This window comes from Haliotis rubra, unplaced genomic scaffold (genome assembly GCF_003918875.1).
Source record: "Haliotis rubra isolate DU_JTF1 unplaced genomic scaffold, ASM391887v1 Scf54, whole genome shotgun sequence".
Taxonomy (NCBI): domain Eukaryota; kingdom Metazoa; phylum Mollusca; class Gastropoda; order Lepetellida; family Haliotidae; genus Haliotis; species Haliotis rubra.
The window spans coordinates 2,329,022-2,351,387 of NW_025767235.1; the positions used below are offsets into that span (position 1 = coordinate 2,329,022).

The following is a 22,366-nucleotide window of genomic DNA, read 5'->3' on the forward strand; positions in this document are numbered from 1 at the left end:
AGCGATATTCTGGCTGCTTTAGCTTTTGGTATCTACGTTTCACAACATTTCATGTACGAATGAGAATGCTTATTCTACAAAGATTTTAAGGAGTGCAATATGATTCTTACAGAAAATTTTCAAAATGCTTTTAAAGTTTTTGTATAGCATATGTGTTGAGTGGAAACAATTGTGCGCTCTGTCATTCCTGATTTTGACACGATTTTGTGGTGTGTATTTATGACAAAGAATTTTGTTTTGTCGCTTTTATTTAAAACTAATCACATATTTTAAACGTCTCACGTGTCCATCTTAGGATACACATTTATGTAACATTACGATTCGAAAGAAATATGTGACAAACGGACATAAGACGTACGGACACACGCACGCGCACGCACGCACCCACACACCTCTTAATATAAGCAAACATTGTATGCGACCAACATTCCTTTCCACGCTAACACCGACACCGTGAACTACAATTTTAGCCCGTATCTGATAGGTGTGGTATATTGAGTCGTCTGAAGAATAACGCTAGTATGTACAGCTAATGGTCCTTCCTGTTTACCTGGTATTTACGTACAAAATGTGAGATGTTGCAGTGTAACATTATCCAGACGAGCAGTCACTCCATGAAGCCAGGTCTGAATCAACACCAGCCACTTGGCTATCTGTTACCTATTCGACATGCACAACTGACAGTAACATGAATGTTGGCAGGGGAACACCCAGATAATTCAAAACTAGGCACACTCCACGATAAAGGTGCATGTTTAAAAAGACGGCCTAAGCCGGCGTTCGGTGTTGAGACTCACGACAGTTTGTCGGCAGTCTGAAGCAATACGATAGTGATTTTATCGGAATTTATTTTCTGAAAGAACGTTTTACACAGATCGGCGTGTGTGCATATCTTGCGTGTTGGTGTGTCACGATAAGTGATACAGATGTATATATAGTACGTGTTAAGTGATGGAGAAGGAAGTCGACACAGTTATTGCTGCAGCTTGTTGATGTAGGAGGACTTATGAACACGGGGGTGCTAAAAGCAAGGGTATCACAACCTAGCGACAACATCACTGATAACAGATATGACGGGGTATAATTAGTCGTAATATCTAACATACACAGCGGCCATATAGTTTTTGAAACATGCTTATCGAGGGAATATTATGGCGAAATATCGTTGAAACTGTCACTGAGACGGCAGACATTTCACCTCGTCAACTTCAGTAAATTGGATGTCATTAGAAGACGGTGAACGCCCTGATTGAAATATGCAGTTAATTTAATACATCAACAAGAAATTCGTTCTTATGAACATTGGTTTGGAAACAGATAAAACATTAATATCTCAGTGTCAAAGGGGATTTAATAAATCGGTTCTACAAGTTTACTTGTAGCCAGGGCTCTTGTCACCTGTATTCACAGGGAAACACGGACCAATATGAAGGAACCTTTGCCACGCACCTGTCACCTGACATGTGCTACCGGTGAGATCACTGAGGTCATGACCTGACCTGAGGTCACGTGCAACGGCACTTGCGTGTTTATACATCCGGGCAACATCTGCATCTGATGAACATCCAATTACATGTAGCTGGTGGTGCCGCCAATCTAATACAGGGACGGAGTTCTTTTGAAAACATTCCAAAAGCATGTCTAGTGTATTCAGTGTCCTTAGTATCGTTCGTATGGGTCATATACACCCAAACCTGACAATCAGGAAGCTCTTAATATTATGTTTTTAAACGCGTGCCTCGTAGTTAATCAATTCCTGAATACCGCATAGGCGGATCCAGAGGGGGGTGTAGGGGTGCGCACCCCCACCCCACCCCCTTGCCCTGAAAGTTTATTACATGACCACTGAAACACGGGTGAAAATGAAGTGTGCACCCCTCCTTTTCTCAATAGTGTGCACCCCCCACCCACCCCTTCTCAAAGAGCTGTATCTGCCCCTGTACCGTTGACAAAATACCCACTGGCTGTTGTTTAGAATGGTGTTCCTTGAACTAAGTCCATATACAGAAGCTTTATCTGAGCATTTTGTTAGATCACTAAATAGTTCAACTACAAATAAACTACATGTGATTATAAACGAATGGCACTTCCTTATTTATTTCAATGTATATGTCAGTGATATGTGAGTACATGTTACTAGATCTGTACACGTGTTTCCCTGATTGTTGTATGATATTAGCTGGTCACACAGTACCAGCCTACCTTATTTCACAAGAAGAGGACGCTGACCTCCATGTCCATACTTTCAGTGTGATATTCAAATTAGCTGACGTGTACATGCGGTGCTCACCTCTAGTGCAAGTCCGCATTTCAGTGAATGTGATGTTCGGCTCTAACCATTCCAGTGCATGTGATGTTCGGCTCTAATCATCACTGATCATGTTATGTTCGGCTCTAATCATTACTGAGCATGTGATGTTCGGCTCTGCGCATGTCAGTGCACAAAAAGTCTGGCTCTAACTATTTCCGTGCATGTGATGTTCGGCTCTAATCATCACTGATCATGTGATGTTCGGCTCTACGCATGTCAGTGCACAAGATGTTCGGCTCTAACCATTTCCGTGCATGTGATGTTCGGCTGTAATCATCACTGATCATGTGATGTTCGGCTCTAAACTTGTAAGTGCACTAGATGTTCGGCTCTAACCATTTCTGTGCATGTGATGTTTGGCTCTAACCATTCCAGTGCATGTGATGTTCGGCTCTAAGCATGTCAGTGAACAAGATGTTCGGCTCTAACATTGTCAGTGCATGTAATGTTCGGCTCCAACCACGTTAGTGCATATGATACTCGACTCTAGCCACGTCAGCGCATATCATACTCAGCTCTAGGCAAGTCAAAGCAGTTATCTTTTCCTTCTTGAACATGATCACCAGCGACATGGCGATCATATCACGTTTTTCGTTTTAATACCGAAGTAGTTGTTTTTTACCCTGTGGGAATACCTCCATTCAGATATCCACGTGTTGTGTGCCGCGCAGAGATAGGCGTACAGATCAACATTAATGTACCTTCGGACATAAACCTGTCACCAGCTGCACAGGAACAAACTTCCCGATAGTACTAACCACACACAAATTACTACATGATAACTTTTTTCTTTGTCGGCTACAAAACTAAGCTAATCATTCCATTATCGTAGCGCCCCCACTTTCCAATCATTTCCCCGTCAAATCTAATACCGTGTAACACTAAACACATTGCGCTACACTGCCCTGCTATGATGGCACATCATCTAACATGTGCAGCATTTCAAGATGACCCGGATGAACAATTGCGGGGTGGGGGGATTGGGGTGGGGAGTCTGACTACAGGATAATCAATAACACCGTGTGTCCTATCAACACATATCACATTTAAATGAGGTCTGAGAAATCCATTCCACCACGCCAGATGAAAGCGTTGATTTCATTTCAGCGATTTATGTAAAGTTAACATTTGAAACATGGGGCAGGGAAATAAACATTGTGTAAAAAATAATATAGATTATGTCATCATACCGTTATATCATAACATAAGGTAACTTCCAACAGTTTCTTCTGCATACAATGAGGGAAGCATCTAATTGAATGCAACGTTCTGGGATGCCAGACTCTGTCGTTAGTCACGGCTGTACCCCGCAGATATGGAGATGCACGTGCAGGCGGTTTTACATCAACTACACGTGCAGAACCACGCTGGCATAAACCATAGGCTAGACAATTATGAGCAATTTTCTAGGCTTATATAAACCAGGTTGCAATAAATCTTGAAATATTTCTAAGAACAGCTCAAAACCCGTTTTTCGCTTTTTTCTGATGACGTCTGAAAAATATTAATTGAATACAATGAGGAAAGCATCTAATTGAATGCAACGTTCTGGGATGCCAGACTCTGTCGTTAGTCACGGCTGTGTCCCGCAGATATGGAGAGGCACGTGCAGGCGGTTTTACATCAACTACACGTGCAGAACCACGCTGGCATAAACCATAAGCTAGACAATTATGAGCAATTTTCTAGGCTAATATAAGCCAGGTTGCAATAAATCTTGAAATATTTCTAAGAACAGCTCAAAACCCGTTTTTCGCTTTTTCTGATGACGTCTGAAAAATATTAATTGAATTGTTTACGATATTTGGTTTTGAACATAAAATAAAAGCGTGAAACTCTCCACATGATACTAAAAGTATCTGCTGAAGCAGGATCAACTGTACGGTTTAGACTCGTGAATACACAGGCGGCGCGCGCGCACGCGCACGCACCTTCTCGATGTAAAATATTATATTTTGCCATTTCTCCAGTGTTCGAGAGACAATCTACCTAGTACATCCAGAACGAACAATTGGAGTACCCGTTAATCATCCTGTAGCCGCGTATGAAGAGATGTAGCAACTGTAGACAGCCATAACGGTGTCACACAGAGAATTTATTAATCAAAATCAGCATATCTACTTACATTACTTCCAATCTGGACAGTACCTACTTGGCGTCTATTTCTGTCAATGCTGCTTTATCCCTGCACTGACGTAAATAACGACAGTCGGCAAATGTTTGAGTTTCTTCGCCTTTATTGCTTGAAGTTAAGTTACCATTAAACAGCAACAGGCACATGCGTCGACAGGTGCCCCCAGTAGATGCTATCTACAGCACATGTGCAATCATTTCAAAACAGACAAAGTTCCCACTGCTATTTAATTATCTCCAAGATTAACTCACACATATTATACACATAAAATTAGTTAATATTAACAAAAATAGGCAATGTCATGTTTTCCTCCAGTATTCGAGGAGGGATCTTGTATAGGTTAGAGGACATTTATTAAATTTCCGATTAGTTCCATTAATCATAGACAATGAATAGTGAGCAGAAATAGAAAGCAATTATTATGTTCACCTTGAAGTGATTCAAGAAAGGCCACGTCGTCTAAGGCGAGGCAGATAGCTGTGTGCAGTTACCTCCCTTGGGCGTGTTAAGGATCGTGGTTTCGAATCTTTGATTTGCCCTAATTTTGTAGCCAGGTTTGCCAACACCATGTCCGTCATCATGGGTTTCGCCAAAGTAGTAAACGTCTCAGACCTATATCAATTCGGGTTTTCCTCCCGCATCCCAGAATGTTATCATGATAGTACCACGGGCAGGTAGCACTGTGTACAGTGGAATTCCCTTTCTGTACACCAAGTTGTAACAGTAGCATTTTAAACAAGCTTCCCTTTTCTCATAAAGCGTAAATATGTTTCCACTCAGCTGTTAGAGATGGCAACATATTCACGAGAGACAATGAGAACGACAATGGCACAGGAATGAGTTCTGTATTGTATAAATCACCAGCGGAGATACATGAAGAACTTTCAACAACATTAAGTCATGTCCACGTGTCTTTCAACAGAACATGGTCGTTCATCCGCTGTGCTTACAACATCCATGCAAACTAAATATAGAAACTTGTGGGGAGCGATGCCGTTCTGGATGCCCACGGTAGTCACACGAGGTATTGACTTCAGTGCCACCACACGTCTCCATGTGACACTCAAACTGACTTTCCTCGAGTTGGTGCCAAAGACGGATAAGTCTGCATTCCCAGTGTGCAATTTCGCTATATTTCATTGACTCATAAAGCCTACAAGATGTTTCAAAATAAACATAAAAAAACAGTTGAAATTCCTATATGCGTTTCGTTTTTGGGAGAGTATATATTAGTCTTACATCGGTGTAATGGCTGACATATTTGGAATCCCAGATACGTTTATGATACTGCTCGGGCTACATATCTACTGGATCATCCCAGGAGTGTGCGTCCATAGAGTGTGCTACTGGAAACATCAGAACTATAAAAGGAACCAACAGACAATGTTGGTGTTACAAGCCACCTCCATCAACGTCAGGACATCGACTTTAGACTTGACCCCATGACGAACGTTGATTAGCTGATAGTCTACACAATATGTCACACCGTTGGTGGGAGATGGTCGCCTCACCTGGACAGAGTGGGCATAAACTCAGTTACACCGTTGATGTGAGTAGGTCAGCCCACTTGGCCAGAATGGGGATAAGCTCAGTTGGTACAACTTAATCAGCATCTATGACATACATTTACCTATAACGTCATGTTTACTAATATTTGCGATGTTTAATTAAAGGGTATGAAGCAATTTAAGACCCTTTGTAGTTCAATCTCCTCAAGGCCGTTCATCCGTTCTACAACAAAGTAAGTCAGTATCCTTGCATTTTCTCTGTGATACATGGATATTCTGATCGATTCCCCCCTTTCCAGTTGATGAGGCAGGTGTTTTCTAAATGGAATTTTACTGGTGACCTAGACATAAAACAATAAATTTTACAGGAGACGATGGTTGTGCAACCGCAAGTGAGTAAAAATATTTCTCAGATTTCATTGCAAATTCTGAAGTAGTATACTATCAATAACATAATTCAGTTGCCAATGGCGTTTCATGTGAATGACATGAACAATGTCCTTAGTGTTATTGGAACAGTCCAAACATTGTTTGCAAGCGTTCTGAAACATCAGACCAGCAAGAGCCAGGTGCTGAGATGGTATCCCGCCAGAGATCGGGTTGTTACATACCCTGAAGACCAACAATAAGTACAGGCTATCCATTCTCGAAACGTTCGTCGCCCTACGAACTTCTTAAGCCCATTCTTAACATATTGGCTACGATCAAAGTTACGAATTCTTAGGGTTACGAACGTTCCGAGAATAAGGGCCCTGGTCTTCACAGTGATTTCACAACCCCGGTGTACAGTACATTCACCCTGTGTACCGTACAGAAGACACTCTTCAGACGGTAGAAATACGAACACCCGACATACACCCGAAACACGAGTGTCGGACTTGTGGTGTCAGCCTGGACAAGTTCCTTCGTTTAAATGTGCCTCTGTTCACAAAGCAGGGAATGGGTACCCGGTATGTAAGGTGGGTGTTCAAACCTTCATGCGCTCCCCAACACCAAAACTAAGCAAATGCTGGTATCTGGATAATTTGCGGAATATACATGTATAATAACAATAATGATAAAACTGACTGACTGACTGACTGAGTTTGGTTTTACGCCGCTTTTAGCAATATTCCAGCAACACAACGACGGGGGACACCAGAAATGGGCTTCACACATTGTACCCATGTGGGGATTCGAACCCGGGTCTTCGGCGTGACGAGCCAACGCTTTAACCACCACGCAATATTGATAATATACCAACAGGGAATATAAAAAGGTTTCCGGGGCCTAGCACAACTGAAAAAAGTATTGTCCCAGTCTTTATATAACTATTCCCAAAAAATATTTTGAAAACGGGGATTCATGTTGTCTGAGGGCGCCAATGTTACTTATAAGCTGAGGAACCAGCAGGCTGCGCCTTGGTTAACCGACAGAACACTGGTTCAGAGCAATCTGAAGGGTATGGCCGTCGTAAAACATACCTTTTCCCATAAAGTAATAAAAGTCGTGGCGTAAAGATCGGCGGGCACTGGCAGAATGTGGTCTATCACTCTGTCACGTCCACCTGTTCGTTTGACGATGACCATGGGAGCATAAAGCACACTTGGTAGAGGCAGAGGAGCGGCAAACTGATACACTACTTTACAAAACTACCTTTTTATGCTGTCTGGTCTGGACCACAATGTCGATAAAAGACGGAACTAGGCGAGCAGCCAGACATGGCCATTGTTGCGTACATGTTAGGGCTGACTGAACATCATTGTGCAAAGACTGACAACACTACGCCTATCCCCCAGATCTACCATGAAGAAGTCAGCAACTTGAGAAAGAATCCAGCAGCTGCTCCGGACGCCCTTCTCCAACACTCCTGTCTTTGACTCCATGAGAACCAGCATGTATCGACAAAGACATAAAACCGTCCCTAAGCTCCCACAGACCCTTGCAGACATCAATCTAGAGAATGAGTGGACAACGACTGAAGCAGGAGATGACTTTCTTCACCTACTAGATGATGGCAACATTTTGCTCTTCTTCACCAGCAAGAATATAGAGCTGCAGCAGATGTGATCTTTGCAGATGGTACATTCTCGTCTTCACCTCGACTGTTTGACCAAATCTACTCGATCCATGCTGAATACCATATACCAGGGACACATGCTACCCCTGATATATGGACTCTTGCCAAACAGAACTGCAGCTCTACCTTTAGTGCCACTGGTAGACTAACAACTAGTCTCTGAAATGAACATATTTTACTGAAAAAAGTTCATAGTAAAAAAAATATAATATAATGAAAAGGAGCCCTGGGACTTTCTTCATTTTCAGAAGCTGAGGAAATCTAGACTTGCCACATTTTCTTGACTTGCGTGGGCTTTCTTGGATATATTTACTTCAGGGTCTGTACGACAGACTATGCCACTGGATAAGGTTGAAGATGTCTGGCTTGATGCACCACTAGGTGAAAAGGCGACACAGCTGATGGATTACGTTACTACCACCTGGGTAGAAGGTCCATGGACTCTGCCAATTGGAATCATTTTGAAAATGATGGACACAGAACTAACAATAATTTGGAAGGTTGTCACAACAAAATCAAGAAGTATGCCATGAAGACACATCCGAATGTATTTGAGGTTGTGCGAATGCTACAAAAAGAACAGTCATCTACTGAAGTAAATATTCAGCAGATCCAAGGACAACAGAGAGATCCCGTCCGTAGACGTCGCTACCGAATCATCGACGCTAGGATTCGATCCTTGAAGGCCGACCTTCTTGCCGACAGACTTACTGACTTGAACTACACAGACCATGTGTCAGAGTTGCTTCATCTTGGCTGAACATTCAGATTACTTTAGTGCAGATGTAAAGGAGTTTTGGCAAGAAGAAATAACTGGACTCATCTTTCATATATTTATTACTTATACACCTGCAGAAATCACTTATTTATATAAAACAGACACACAAGTATATATATACTATATATACAAATATGTAATATTGTGTGACATATGATACATACATGTTGTTTCATTGACTAAATAAATATATTGTCTACTATATATCACACTATGTTTGTTAATCTCGAGAACACTGGGAGTGAAGTCACTCATGTAGAACATCACCTCCCTTTCCCCGGACTGTCGACAAGTAATTTGGACGGATTATTTCTTGTTGTCGACAGTCCGGGTATAAACCGCACGACCAGTCAGAGCTGTCACCGGGTTGTGCCAACGTGGAATATAACATAACACAAGATCCTGTTGATAAATGGCCAGATTTTAATTCTTTTGTTTTTTAGAAATTAACGTAAATATCCGTTAACGTGAATATATATTATCGACAATGTTTTCTTGTACTCTATCGGAGAAAGCATTTTGATATTCACGTAAATGTTGGCAATGTGACTTTTCCGCCTTCTCCCATATTTCATTTTTGAAAGTTTCTGTACATATTCTTTATATGTGTGCACGCCTGATATATTTAGTTATTGTCTGTCTACAATAACCCATGGTATATTTGATGGAACAAGTATATATGGATGACAACTTCTTTTATTCTCGAGCACGACGTTTCCATACAGGTTCTTGTTTAGTTTTCAAGTAAGAAATTTCTTAGTTTCTTAGTTTCTTACTTGAAAACGATACAAGAACCTGTATCGAAACGTCGTGCTCGAGAATAAAAGAAGTTGTCATCCATATATACTTGGTCTATCTGACTTCAACTTCTAAATACCACTCAAAGAAGTCATGGTATATTTGGTCTACAGCGGGTTGTGGGTATTGACCTTCCTGATTCAATTGAAAGCAGTTGTCTGAGTAAAGTTCATTCAAATAATATTTTTGGAATATTTGACATTTACAACCCGCTAATACAATTTTTTGTGCATGGAAGGTTGAATAACGTTGAAATATACCAATCAACCGTTCAAATACCACTCAACCCTTGAAATACCACTCAACCGTTCAACTCCCACTCAACCGTTCATCTAGCACCAAACCGTTCAACTAGCACTCAACCGTTCATCTAGCACCCAACCGTTCATGCAGCACCCAACCCTTCAGCTTTCACTCAACCCTTCAAATACCACTCATCCGTTCAAATACCCACTCAACAGTTCATTTAGCACTCAATCTTTCAAATACCACTCCGCCTTTCAACTACCACTCAACCGTTCAAATACCATTGCACCCTTCAAATACCACTCATCCGTTCAAATACCCACTCAACAGTTCATTTAGCACTCAATCTTTTACCACTCCGCCTTTCAACTACCACTAACCGTTCAAATACCATTCCACCGTTCAACGAACACTCAACTCTTCAACTACCACTCAGCCGTTCAAATTATACTCAACCCTCCAAACTCCATTTAAGTCAAAAGTTAACTTCGAATGGAAGCAATCACGGTAAGAACACTCTTAAATTTACGAGCTAAGGTTTTCATAAACAACCAGGTGTCAAAACAAAAGAACAAATCTGCCATACACACCGTGGGTTGTATGATAACCATCTCCCCGACCGTGGTGGTATGACAAAACCCCACCCCCGCACGGGCTAGACGTGTGAGAACCTTCTTGCAGACAATGGCCATATGCTCAAATGTTACAAATTTATCGAATGTCCTTGTTCGCAACGAGTCTAAGCGATTCCCCATAAGGAATCAATATTTACAAATGTGTTTTCTATACCAAGCTTATCAAAAACACAACTCGCTGTAAAACCACCAGTATGTGTGGCTTTTTCAGCGTGTTTTTAAGAAACGGAGGCAGAAAAAAGGTGCAGTGTTTGTGGTGTGAATAGCGATAACCTTTCGATACCCCAGGGGCTCATATTACACTCTTCTGTTTCAACTCTAGAATCCGTTCCTAAATACAAAGAAAACCCCTTCTTGTTTTTCCGTTATGAGGTATGCGCTAAAATCAGTCTCAAAGAACAAAGGATCCTTTCACCCCTGGGCCCAAACGACGTACAAAGTAAATATTTGAAGGCCATTTCTAAGATCATCTCCGGAAAATGTGTCAATAGACGCAAGACGGTATAAAAGAACACATTCTTTTATGGTAGAAAAAAAATAGCCGAAGGAAAACTTTGACTGACGACGGATAACAGATATAGCGTCCATCACATACCAGGCTCCGCTATTTTAGGGGCTTCCTCTTATCGCAGGAATATGCACTACAAGGCTAAATTGTGCGCGCATGATTGACAACGAGTCAACTGGTCGGTCGGATTTCCATGTATCTATTATACGTAATAAGGAACAGAAGCCGCAACATCCGTTGCAATTACGTTAATTATATGTGAATAAACAGTGTGAACCTTAAGTGAGTTGCTGAAAACACAAATTATCTCCTTGATTAAGCAAGGTCACCGAGTCCACCATAACATCTACAATTTAGTTTTAAGGGCCGTTTTCCTATTCCTGAAGGTATAATCATGACTGGCTGACTGATGTACACTCCGTCTTTGTCGGGCACTGGATAGATACATCTTTGTGCATCTCCCAGCAACGTGAACTGAGTAATTACTGGGTGCCCTATCATTTACCCAGTCTCGGTCCTGGGATGGCCAATATCCCTGTAATTAGTCGTGACGATACTAGCATGCTCTGTCAGCGCCCCTAGCGGGACCTTCAATCATTCCAAGAAAAGAGGATTTCGGGCGTACTAAACTGTAGCTATTAAACGTGGAATTTATTAATACCATTTCCATCCAGGAAATCGGAACTGGGCAAGCATAAAATAACAACAGGAGCAAGTGTTCCAGCAGCGAAGATGTCAATAGCGTGTGTGATTTGTACCCCTCTTTATGTTGACTTCAATTGTTTACTTTTTTAACTATGCGCAAGATTTTGAAAGGAATGTAAAGGCATGGCAAAATGGAAAATGTGTTACATTAAACACACGCGTTCATGAAAGCATTTTGTTGGGTGTGCGAGAGTGAGTAGAAGTTTAAGCCGCTCTTAATACTTTTTCTAAAGTTTCACTGCCTTTGTGATGAGTAGAGCAGTAACCCCTGGCTGTTTGTTACATGAACATATTGAAATAACCTGAAATATGTAATAATACTAACTTTTAATGTCAATCTATACCTGTGTTCAAACCAGCGTATTATGAAAATGAAAATTCCCATTTCCTTGACTGGGACTGTGCATCTGGCGTCTTGTTGAAATGTTGGAATTAATATATTCATCGTCTCACCGACGGCAGTTAAACAAATGGGCATCGAGTGCAAGAAGAATTATATAGTTTCCCTTTCAAATATTCCTGCTATGTAATGTTAGCGCTAATTATCTAGCGAAAGCTCCATAGCAGGGTCCAGTGGCATTACCCATCTGTTAGCGGGTTTACCATTCGTCCATTACCCTGTGAGGTGAAGTTACACCATCCCACGGTGCAATCAGAGGATTCGCTAACACATCTGGTCTGTACCGTTACAATGAGTTTTCCTCATCAGAAGGGGTTCATGGGTTACAAGATTTCACCACCTGTCTAATCTAGAGCGTGATAAATGGCATTGCTACCAGGACAAGACCCACCAGACTTGCGGACTTAGGAAAATGAGACTTGCCGTGGTAAAAGATATATTTGCCTCCAAAGTTTTACCAATAGTTCCCGTACGTAAAAGTTATCGTTGTCTTTCAATCTTCTCGTTATGAGGTTTTGCACTGAGAAGTTGGAGAAGGTAATTGTTTCCATATGACCCGATCCAAACAATACTGGCTACATGCGCTTACAGATATTCTTAATCAGAATCATTAGCAGACCATACTGAATATAAAGCATATAGCTCCGGTGTGTCCTGAACGTCCACATACTTTAGTGTTTTAAGAAAGGACAAAAGTGACACACATACGGAACAATACCTCAGAATGTTCCTCAGAAACCAAATATTTCCCGTATTTCATTAACAACTGCACTATTGATATCTAACATATGTTATATTTGGGATTACACTTTCTCAGTAAAGTACAGATTCTAGTACCTTGTTTTGGGTTGAGTCCCATCCGGGATTCGAACCCACACCCTCAGAGTCACACCCTTGATATCAATATGAGAAGTTTTCTGCTGGTACTGTTCAACCGTTCAAAATCCTTCTCGACATGACCAAAGACTCCTTATAGTATGTCCTGTATATATTGGATTATACCAACACATAATTTGGCACATGTTAACGGATACAACTGCGGAGTTAACGTGTTATATTTCCACACCAAAGACACGAAAAAAGGCAAAATAAGTAAGCCTCTGTGAGTAGGTAGATTTTAGTGTCTGATTTAGGACTATGAAAAGGATGACAAAAATTGTGTCCCACGTAGTAGTGCACACGTACAATTCTGATACGATGACCTTGAAAAGTATAAATACTAAAATTTAGAATGTTACAGTTAAGCATAAGTTTAAAATAAGTTTCAGTCTAACAATACTTCGGTCAAATGTGCAAATGTTTAGTTGAAACATTCATGTACAATGCCATGTGTGCAAAATCGAGAATACTTTATCCATTGTTTTTTTTAGGATATTTAGTTCACAATGATTGTTTGGAATTCAGTAAATGTTTTTTTAAAGGAATATTACCTAATGTTATTGACAAGTGTGTCTATTTTCCAAGGACAACAAACTTTATTATGAGACGTGCGCCAAACACGACAACGACGATTTGTTCTCATCCTAATACAAACATAGCATAGAAGCGTAGGAAAAATTGCAACTTACCTGCATCAACACGAGTCCCACGGCCAAAAACAATTGGCAAAATTGAATCATGGTTAGCTGGGGAATGTTCCGTATCCGTACATCCACTCCGTCCTGGGTAGAAGTAGACAGGCTGGAAGTGTCGGTAATTTAGATATACTTGGCCATGCTACCTCAAGAACAGCAAAACACGCATCGTGGGTTATCCTTCACATGGGTTGCGTTTTGGCGATATGTTCACGTGTTCGTGGCTGCCCTGTGCTCACGACAGTCAAGCGGCGCTTTCTGCAGTATTGTGAACTAGCGGCGTACTCATTGTAACACACATTGTGTTTAGTTCGCATGTGTTGATTCATTGATCTTAATGTTATCACTTTACTTACAACCCATTGGGGAATCGAACTTAGACTGATTGCACTGGATCACAGCGCAGCTCATGTCGCCTTCCTTAATTCAAGGATAACGAGTATTATGATAACAACATGCGTCATCCAAAGAACATGTTTTTGGCGAGAAATGAAATCATGAGATTTACAGCTGTGAAGTTATATTTGAATGGGGGGTTTCCACACAAAGTATCACAAATGTTGCGGCTCTATACAATTACCCCGGACACTTGATGGTGACGTTATTTCATGTGTCCTTGCTAACACATTTAGGGCAAGAATAACCTCTTGCTGATCCTATTTTCAAATCGGGAACAGACTTCCATTTAAAAAAATGATAGTTTAAAGATGTATGCATCTCGGAACTATTATACAGGTAAAGGGGAAAAGACAGTTAGTATAAAACACCAAGCTTCTCCCAGTCTTACCCCAGTCGGACTGAGGCGAATCCCCGCTACGTCACTCTCGCAGGTTTCCTGGCGTTAACCGGGAGTGTGGTTGTCCAACCGAACGTGCAGCGAGTTAAGGAAGTGTTTGCTATCGATGTTATTTCATGCGTTATAGACAGGTTCCAGTGAAGTCCCAACGCTTGGCTGACTATTAAGTACAGAAGTGTTTGTGGATAAACGTGTATATGATCTGCAGAGAGCATCCATTAGACGATTCGTTTTCCCTGTGATCTCAACGAATGTTTTTCACTAAGAACGACACGGAGGATTGAAAGCATGTTCAGATCATGATCAGTGGCGTTAAATTCTAGATTTAAAGAAAGCTGCTTATGGTTCTGTTCGAGCGTCCATAAGCGCGGGATATTAACCTTCCATAATATTATGTCGGTTCGCTCGTCACACCGAAGACCCGGGTTCGATTCCCCACATGGGTATAATGTGTGAAGCCCATTTCTGGTATCCCCCGCCGTGATATCGCTGGAATATTGCTAAAAGCGGCATAAAGCTAACCTCACTCACTCATGCACTCATTTCCCCTCATGACACGAAGGCACTAGTCATATCCATAACCAGTAGGATGTTGTCATATCTATAACCAGCAGGGTATTGTCATATCCACAATCAGCAGGGTGTTGTCATATCTATAACCGGCAGTGTATTGTCATATCTATAACCAGGAGGATTTTGTCATATCTATAACCAGCAGTGTATTGTCATATTTATTTCACCAGAGTATTGACATATCCACAATCAGCAGTGTATTGTCATCTCCACAACCAACAGTGTATTATCATATCCACAACCAGCAGGGTATTGCCATGTCCACAACCAGAAGTGCATACTCATATCCACAACCAGCAGGGTATTGTCATATCCACAACCAGCAGGGTATTGTCATATCCACAACCAGATGTGTATTGTCACATCTATAACCAATAGGGTATTGTCATATCCACAACCAGATGTGTATTGTCACATCTATAACCAATAGGGTATTGTCATATCCAAAACCAGCAGTGTATTGTCATATCCACAACCAGCAGTGTATTGTCATATCCAAAACCAGCAGTGTATTGTCATATCCACAACCAGCAGGGTATTGTCATGTCCACAACCAGAAGTGAATTGTCACATCTATAACCAGCAGGGTATTGTCATATCAACAATAAGCAGTGTATTGTCATATCTATAACCATCAGGGTATTGTCATGTCTATACAAGACAACCACCCAGTTGATGGCATATCCATTACCATCAGGGTATTGTCACATGAATAATACCAGCTGGCTATTCTCATCTCTAAAACCCGCTCAGATGTTTCGACTGCATAACGTGCAGTCTCTTGGGGTTTATATATAAAACCGTTAACCGGAAAGCTATTTTGCATCTCTACAACCACTAACCAGGAGCCTATCTTCATCTCTACAACCAGTAACCAGGAGCCTATCTTCATCTCTACAGCCAGTAACCAGGAGCCTATTTTCATCTCATCAACCCATAACCAGGAGTCTATTTTCATCTCTACAGCCAGTAACCAGGGGCCTATTTGCATCTCTACAACCCGTAACCAGGAGCCTATTTGCATCTCTACAACCCGTAACCAGGAGCCTATTTTCATCTCTACAACCCTTAGCCAGGAACATATTTTCATCTCTACAACCTGTAACCAGGAGCCTATTTTCATCTCTACAACCAGTAACCAGGGGCCTATTTCACTCTCTACGACCAGTAACCAGGAGCCTATTTTCATCTCTAGAACCAGTAACCAGGAGCCTATTTTCATCTCTACAACCACTAACCAGGAGCCTATTTTCATCTCTACAACCTGTAACCAGGAGCCTATTTGCATCTCTACAACCCGTAACCAGGAGCCTATATGCATCTCTACAACCTGTAACCAGGAGCATATTTTCATCTCTACAACCTGTAACCAGGAGCCTATTTCATCTCTACAACCACTAACCAGGAGCCTATTTGCATCTCTACAACCAGTAACCAGGAGCCTATTTTCATCTCTACAACCCTTAGCCAGGAACATATTTTCATCTCTACAACCTGTAACCAGGAGCCCATTTTCATCTCTACAACCCTTAGCCAGGAACATATTTTCATCTCTACAACCAGTAACCAGGAGCCTATTTTCATCTCTACAACCAGTAACCAGGGGCCTATTTCACTCTCTACGACCAGTAACCAGGAGCCTATTTTCATCTCTACAACCAGTAACCAGGAGCCTATTTTCATCTCTACAACCTGTAACCAGGAGCCTATTTTCATCTCTACAACCACTAACCAGGAGCCTATTTTCATCTCTACAACCTGTAACCAGGAGCCTATTTCACTCTCTACAACCCGTAACCAGGAGCCTATTTGCATCTTTACAACCTGTAACCTAGGAGCCTATTTCCATCTGTACAACCAGTAACCAGAAGCCTATTTTCATCTCTACAACCAGTAACCAGGAGCCTATTTCATCTCTACAGCAAGTAACCAGGAGCCGATTTTCATCACTACAACCCGTAACCAGGAGCCTATTTTCATCTCTACAACCAGTAACCAGGAGCCTATTTTCATGTCTACAACCAGTAACCAGGAGCCTATTTGCATCTGGAATCCCAGTACTGTATACTGATCTGTTAAACATGGATCCGAGTACTGTATACTGATCTGTTAAACATGGATCCCAGTACTGTATACTGATCTGTTAAACGTGGATCCCAGTACTGTATACTGATCTGTTAAACATGGATCCCAGTACTGTATACTGATCTGTTAAACATGGATCTCAGTACTGTATACTGATCTGTTAAACATGGATCCCAGTATTGTATACTGATCTGTTAAACATGGATCCGAGTACTGTATACTGATCTGTTAAACATGGATCTCAGTACTGTATACTGATCTGTTAAACATGGATCTCAGTACTGTATACTGATCTGTTAAACATGGATCTCAGTACTGTATGCTGATCTGTTAAACATGGATCTCAGTACTGTATGCTGATCTGTTAAACATTGATCCCAGTATGTATACTGATCTGTTAAACATGGATCCCAGTATTGTATACTGATCTGTTAAACATGGATCTCAGTACTGTATACTGATCTGTTAACCATTCATCCTAGTACTGTATACTGATCTGTCAAACATGGATCTCACTGCACCCTTCGGACTCCATGTGTTATATTTGATAAGTTATTATGTCATTCTGTATGTCTAATTGTATGTTATTCTTTATTTGAGCCGCACCACATCAGGGTAAGGAGGCAAAGCTACAGTCATTTCCTGGGGAGTATCGGGATTAAGACAAATGAATGGATGTATATATAACATTTTTTGTGCTTTCTGTTGTTTGTAAAGAAAGTAAAAGGAAGGAGTTGATACGGTTTTGTTTGAAACAACTGTAGTATGAACGGTGTTCCGCTGTATAGTTCCAAAAGGATGACCGAGCCAACAAACTGTTGCCAACCGCCACTCTGCATTAGTCAAGTTTTATCTGTATAAATCATGTCTGGGCCTGACAATTCAGTGAACGTATGACACGTGGCTTGAGATGCAGTAAAGCCTACCTATACACTGACGCAGCATGAAGCATAAACTCAACTTTAACCTCAGGGACACTTAAAAGAATTTAACAGTAAGTATTAAGTATTAACTCGCATTGTCAAATATAACGACAATTTGAATATGCATTTTGAAGTGCATCATTGGCAGTGTATGAAATAAAGGCCCGTCCGACCGCCCAAGACGGGCTAAAATTCTGATGGACGGTCTAACTTTACAGCTAGCCAGCCCGATGGTCTGGTAAATTTTTTAGATGTTCAATTTTGGGCTGGTAACATTTTGAAGTTACCAACCCTGATGTCAGGCTCGATTTTTGGCTTATTTCAAACACTGTCATTAGCGACATGTATAGTCCCCATCTCACTGCATATACATTATCACGTATACCGCATATACATTATCACGTATACATGTCATGGTGGGGTTACCAGGCAGGTTGGGTGACACAGAAACACTTCAGCGTTTGGCGTTGATGGCAAAGCTTCAAGGTAATCGGAATAGCATCGACGTGTGCGTCTCAAGGAGCAGGGTGTAAAGTTGGGCGTTCCACGGCACCTCGTTAGTAGTTATCAGCCAATAAACAGCAATTAGCTCCATGTGCTGGTGTGTCGTGGGTGTTACCGTCACACATAACACCTCTCAATTACCATAGAGTCAAGCTGACGTCCATGACGTCTCCGCTCTTCTGCGTCCGCTTGAGTTACATGCAGCCGTCAGTGCCACCATCAACGCCATGTTGCCGAAGTCTGACTCAACCATCACAGTCTACATTCATGGACTGGGATTATTATTAATGTTGTTCCACAGTGGAACCATTTGTGGATTTGAACGGATTCACATACGATGTTAAATGTAAGCAATGTGTATAACTTTGAACTTTGCAAACAAAGAGTACCACTACAAGGTTATATTTGGAATGCATAGTTTAATTTGAAACTTAACTTTAAAATGTTTAACAATCGCATAAAACAGGCCGTCATCGAAATTGATTCTTTGAAAATCAATAAAATTTGCTTCTATCGGCACAAATTTACATTTCGGTTCACGTAGTTGCAAATTCAGCACAGTGTCTTAGACTGGTTTGGGAATGAGTTCCGTGAGTATAAATAAACTTACTCAAATTTAAGGACAGACCCATGTCTCAGTTTTCAATTAGTTTGGAAAACAAATTCTGTTTACTTTCCTCAACCCCTCCGTGAGTCCAGCATATTGCACATACTGCAAGTAGTTACAGAGCTGCACGATGCATTTGATCATCATATGTTTTGATCCAGTTTGATCCCTGTATCTGACAAATCATCCAATAGAGGTAAAACCGAAACGTTTGCCTAAAATGCTGACAGTAGAAACAGGTTTACTAATGTTTGGTGTGGTAAAATTTATAAACATTCTCACGTCGTTAATTGTAAGACGAGAGTGAGACGATCGGATACAAAATGTCCACAACACGGCGTTTTGAGACACAGAAGTCAGATGTGATCTTCCAAAAGCGTACCGCCGACTTTAGATAGATTCGACGCTAATTAGGTAATTAAAGGGTTCACCTGACATGACCCCTCGTGAAGGGTTTGTTAGATCTTGGCGAGTTAAAGATCTGATCTTAATTACGTTGGGGGCTGATGGCGTCCAGTCTGATGGAGTTTCGCTGTTAAACATGTTTAATAAGTCCTATATGGTGCAAATAAATACATTGCTATTTGAAAGATAACTTTTTGTGATATGAAGGAATCCAGATATCCTTCAGTGTGCACGCCCACGACTTGGAACCTGAATGGTGGTTTATATACTACCCATCAAAAGTTTAGACTCACTTAAAGCACTCACTATATGTTATGTATATATATGTGGTTACATCGAAGATGAATTTCTCCACAAACTTGGGGGAACTAACTGCAAACCTTATGCAGATGAACTGCACGAGGATCATGCATAAAATGTCTGAAATGCATGTGCAAATATCGTGCATGTTAGCTGCTGTGTTTTGGTGTAAAGCTTTGTTAAGAATTCGCCAATTTTCACAGAGTTTCATCATTTATTGAACTCATGATAATAATCATTTCGACGTTACGAATTTGATTTACAATACATCAGTTCATGTTTAGGCAGTACCTTTAAACATTAAGGAATATTTTGCAAAATCTAGTTTAGAACAGTTGACTAAAGTAAGTGGCTACATTTACACTAGTGAGTCTAAACTTTTGATGGGTAGTATATATATATATATATTCCTGGTGTATCCATTATATATAATATGCTGGAACATTTTCTGTAATCTCATATAGTCTGCAAAAAGGGTACAATTCATGTGTGAAATGTATGATGCACATGCCCCCAACCTTACAATGCGTAGGGGAGTGTGTGGGTGGAAGGGGTTGTGTGTATGTGTGTGGATGGGGGTGGTGGAGTGGGTTGGGGTGGGGTATTGAAAGAAACCGTGAGGTACAAATACGAGAGTATTTGACACGTGTACCTCAATATAATCGTTATTTCATGGGAAGCATAAAGCTGCAACATGGAAGTATGATTCACTCACTCACTCATCTAGCGGCACTCACTCACTCATATAGCATCATAAGCAACCTTTGTTCCGCTCCTCTCGTAATCTCATAGCGAGATAGAACACGTACGTCTATATGAGCAGGGGCATGTATTTTATAGCTGTGTTTTAAGATGAACAATCCGGCAATTGTATCTAAAGCCAAGCAATTGAGATGGCTTGCGGACCAGCACGGCGCCCACTCCGGGGTAAGACGCTCTCCAAACACTGCTCTCTGCACTGGTTTGGAAATATGTAGTTTGTTTACCCTTTGCTTTGCATTATCAGTTATAAAACACTTTCACGAGATTTTTATCCGAGAAACTAAGTACGAAAGGGCCTGTCTTCATGCCATCCAAACAGTAATTATGGTTATTTATTTGATACTGACAATATTGTTTTGAAGGATATGAATGTTTCCTGGGAAAAATCTGTATTCGCAAAAGTATAGGTACATACATACATACGCACGCACGCACGCACGCACGCACGCACGCATACATACATACATACATACATACATACATACATACATTCATACACACACATACATACATACGCACGCACGCACGCACGCACGCACGCACACATACATACATACATACATATACATACATACATACATACATACATACACACATACATACACACACACATACATACATACATACATACATACATACATACATACATACATACATACATACATACATACATACATACATACATACATACATACATACATACATACATACATACATACATACATACATACATACATACATATACGATAACGTCGCCTTGAACTGCTGAAGCCAGTGTGGATGTTCGAGCTGCTTTGCTTCGGTTGTTTCGCACCACGTGACCAGGTGACATAATTAGAGATTATTACACGAGCAAGTGTGTCATGCGACTTATACGAAACGAGTGTGAAATTTTGTATTGCCCGAGCGAGAGCGAGTGTAATAATTTCTTTATTATCCATTTTATCCATGAACATTTGTGCAGTAAAATACGGTAAACAAGTGTGACTGCCCTGTTTATTGACGTCACGTTCAATTGTTTAAGTGACGTCAAAGACGACGAAATAGAGAAACACTGGTTGCTAGGCAAATGTGATAAGTGCACATGTGCACATATGATATATATGACACTGGTTATGTTTCACCATATGGATAATAAAGTATATTATACGAGCGCATCGTTCTCCGTGCTCTCGGTGCAGCGTCTGTTTCAAAATGATATGACAGACTGTACATTATCGAGTGTAGAGCAAGGATTGATATAATGATCCACGACGCATGAGCAATTTGCATATACCAGTCCCTCCGTTAGCAGCCGCTCAACATTAGTAACGTATAGTGGATACACTCTATCCCGGGGCCCACGGGGAACACAGTGACCTGGAGTTGCTGGGCATGGTACTAGTTGCACTACTTGGAACTGCGTTCAGTTGGTGGGAACTTATACTCCATTGTAAAAAATGTTTAGAATCTCAGCAAATATAATATCGCTCAGGGATGTGCTTAAATCCCAAACAGAGTAGTAATTTGGAGGGTTCTTTATCACGTTTAGGATGTAAGTACGAGAACTGAGCTTATTATCTCGCAAAACATCCTGGACACCACCTTAACGGCCCGATAACCGTAAATAAGAAACCTCATAACCTGTAGAAAAGAGCCCTATATATATATATATATATATATTATGTATTATTATATATATATATATATATATATATATATATATATATATGCATACATACATATATATATATCTTTGTATGCATGTATGTATGT

At 40.9% G+C, this 22,366-nt stretch overlaps 1 protein-coding gene across 1 annotated transcript in view; it reads right to left on the bottom strand.

The window, feature by feature from the left end:
* Positions 1-13,831, bottom strand: part of LOC124253414 (ADAMTS-like protein 5) — a 37,569-nt gene extending 23,738 nt beyond the window's left edge. The window contains exon 1 of the mRNA XM_046687171.1: positions 13,651-13,831. Within this exon, the coding sequence (XP_046543127.1) occupies positions 13,651-13,701 (51 nt within the window). The 5' untranslated portion in view covers positions 13,702-13,831. The remainder of the gene's footprint in view (positions 1-13,650) is intronic.
* Positions 13,832-22,366: the final 8,535 nt, after the last annotated feature.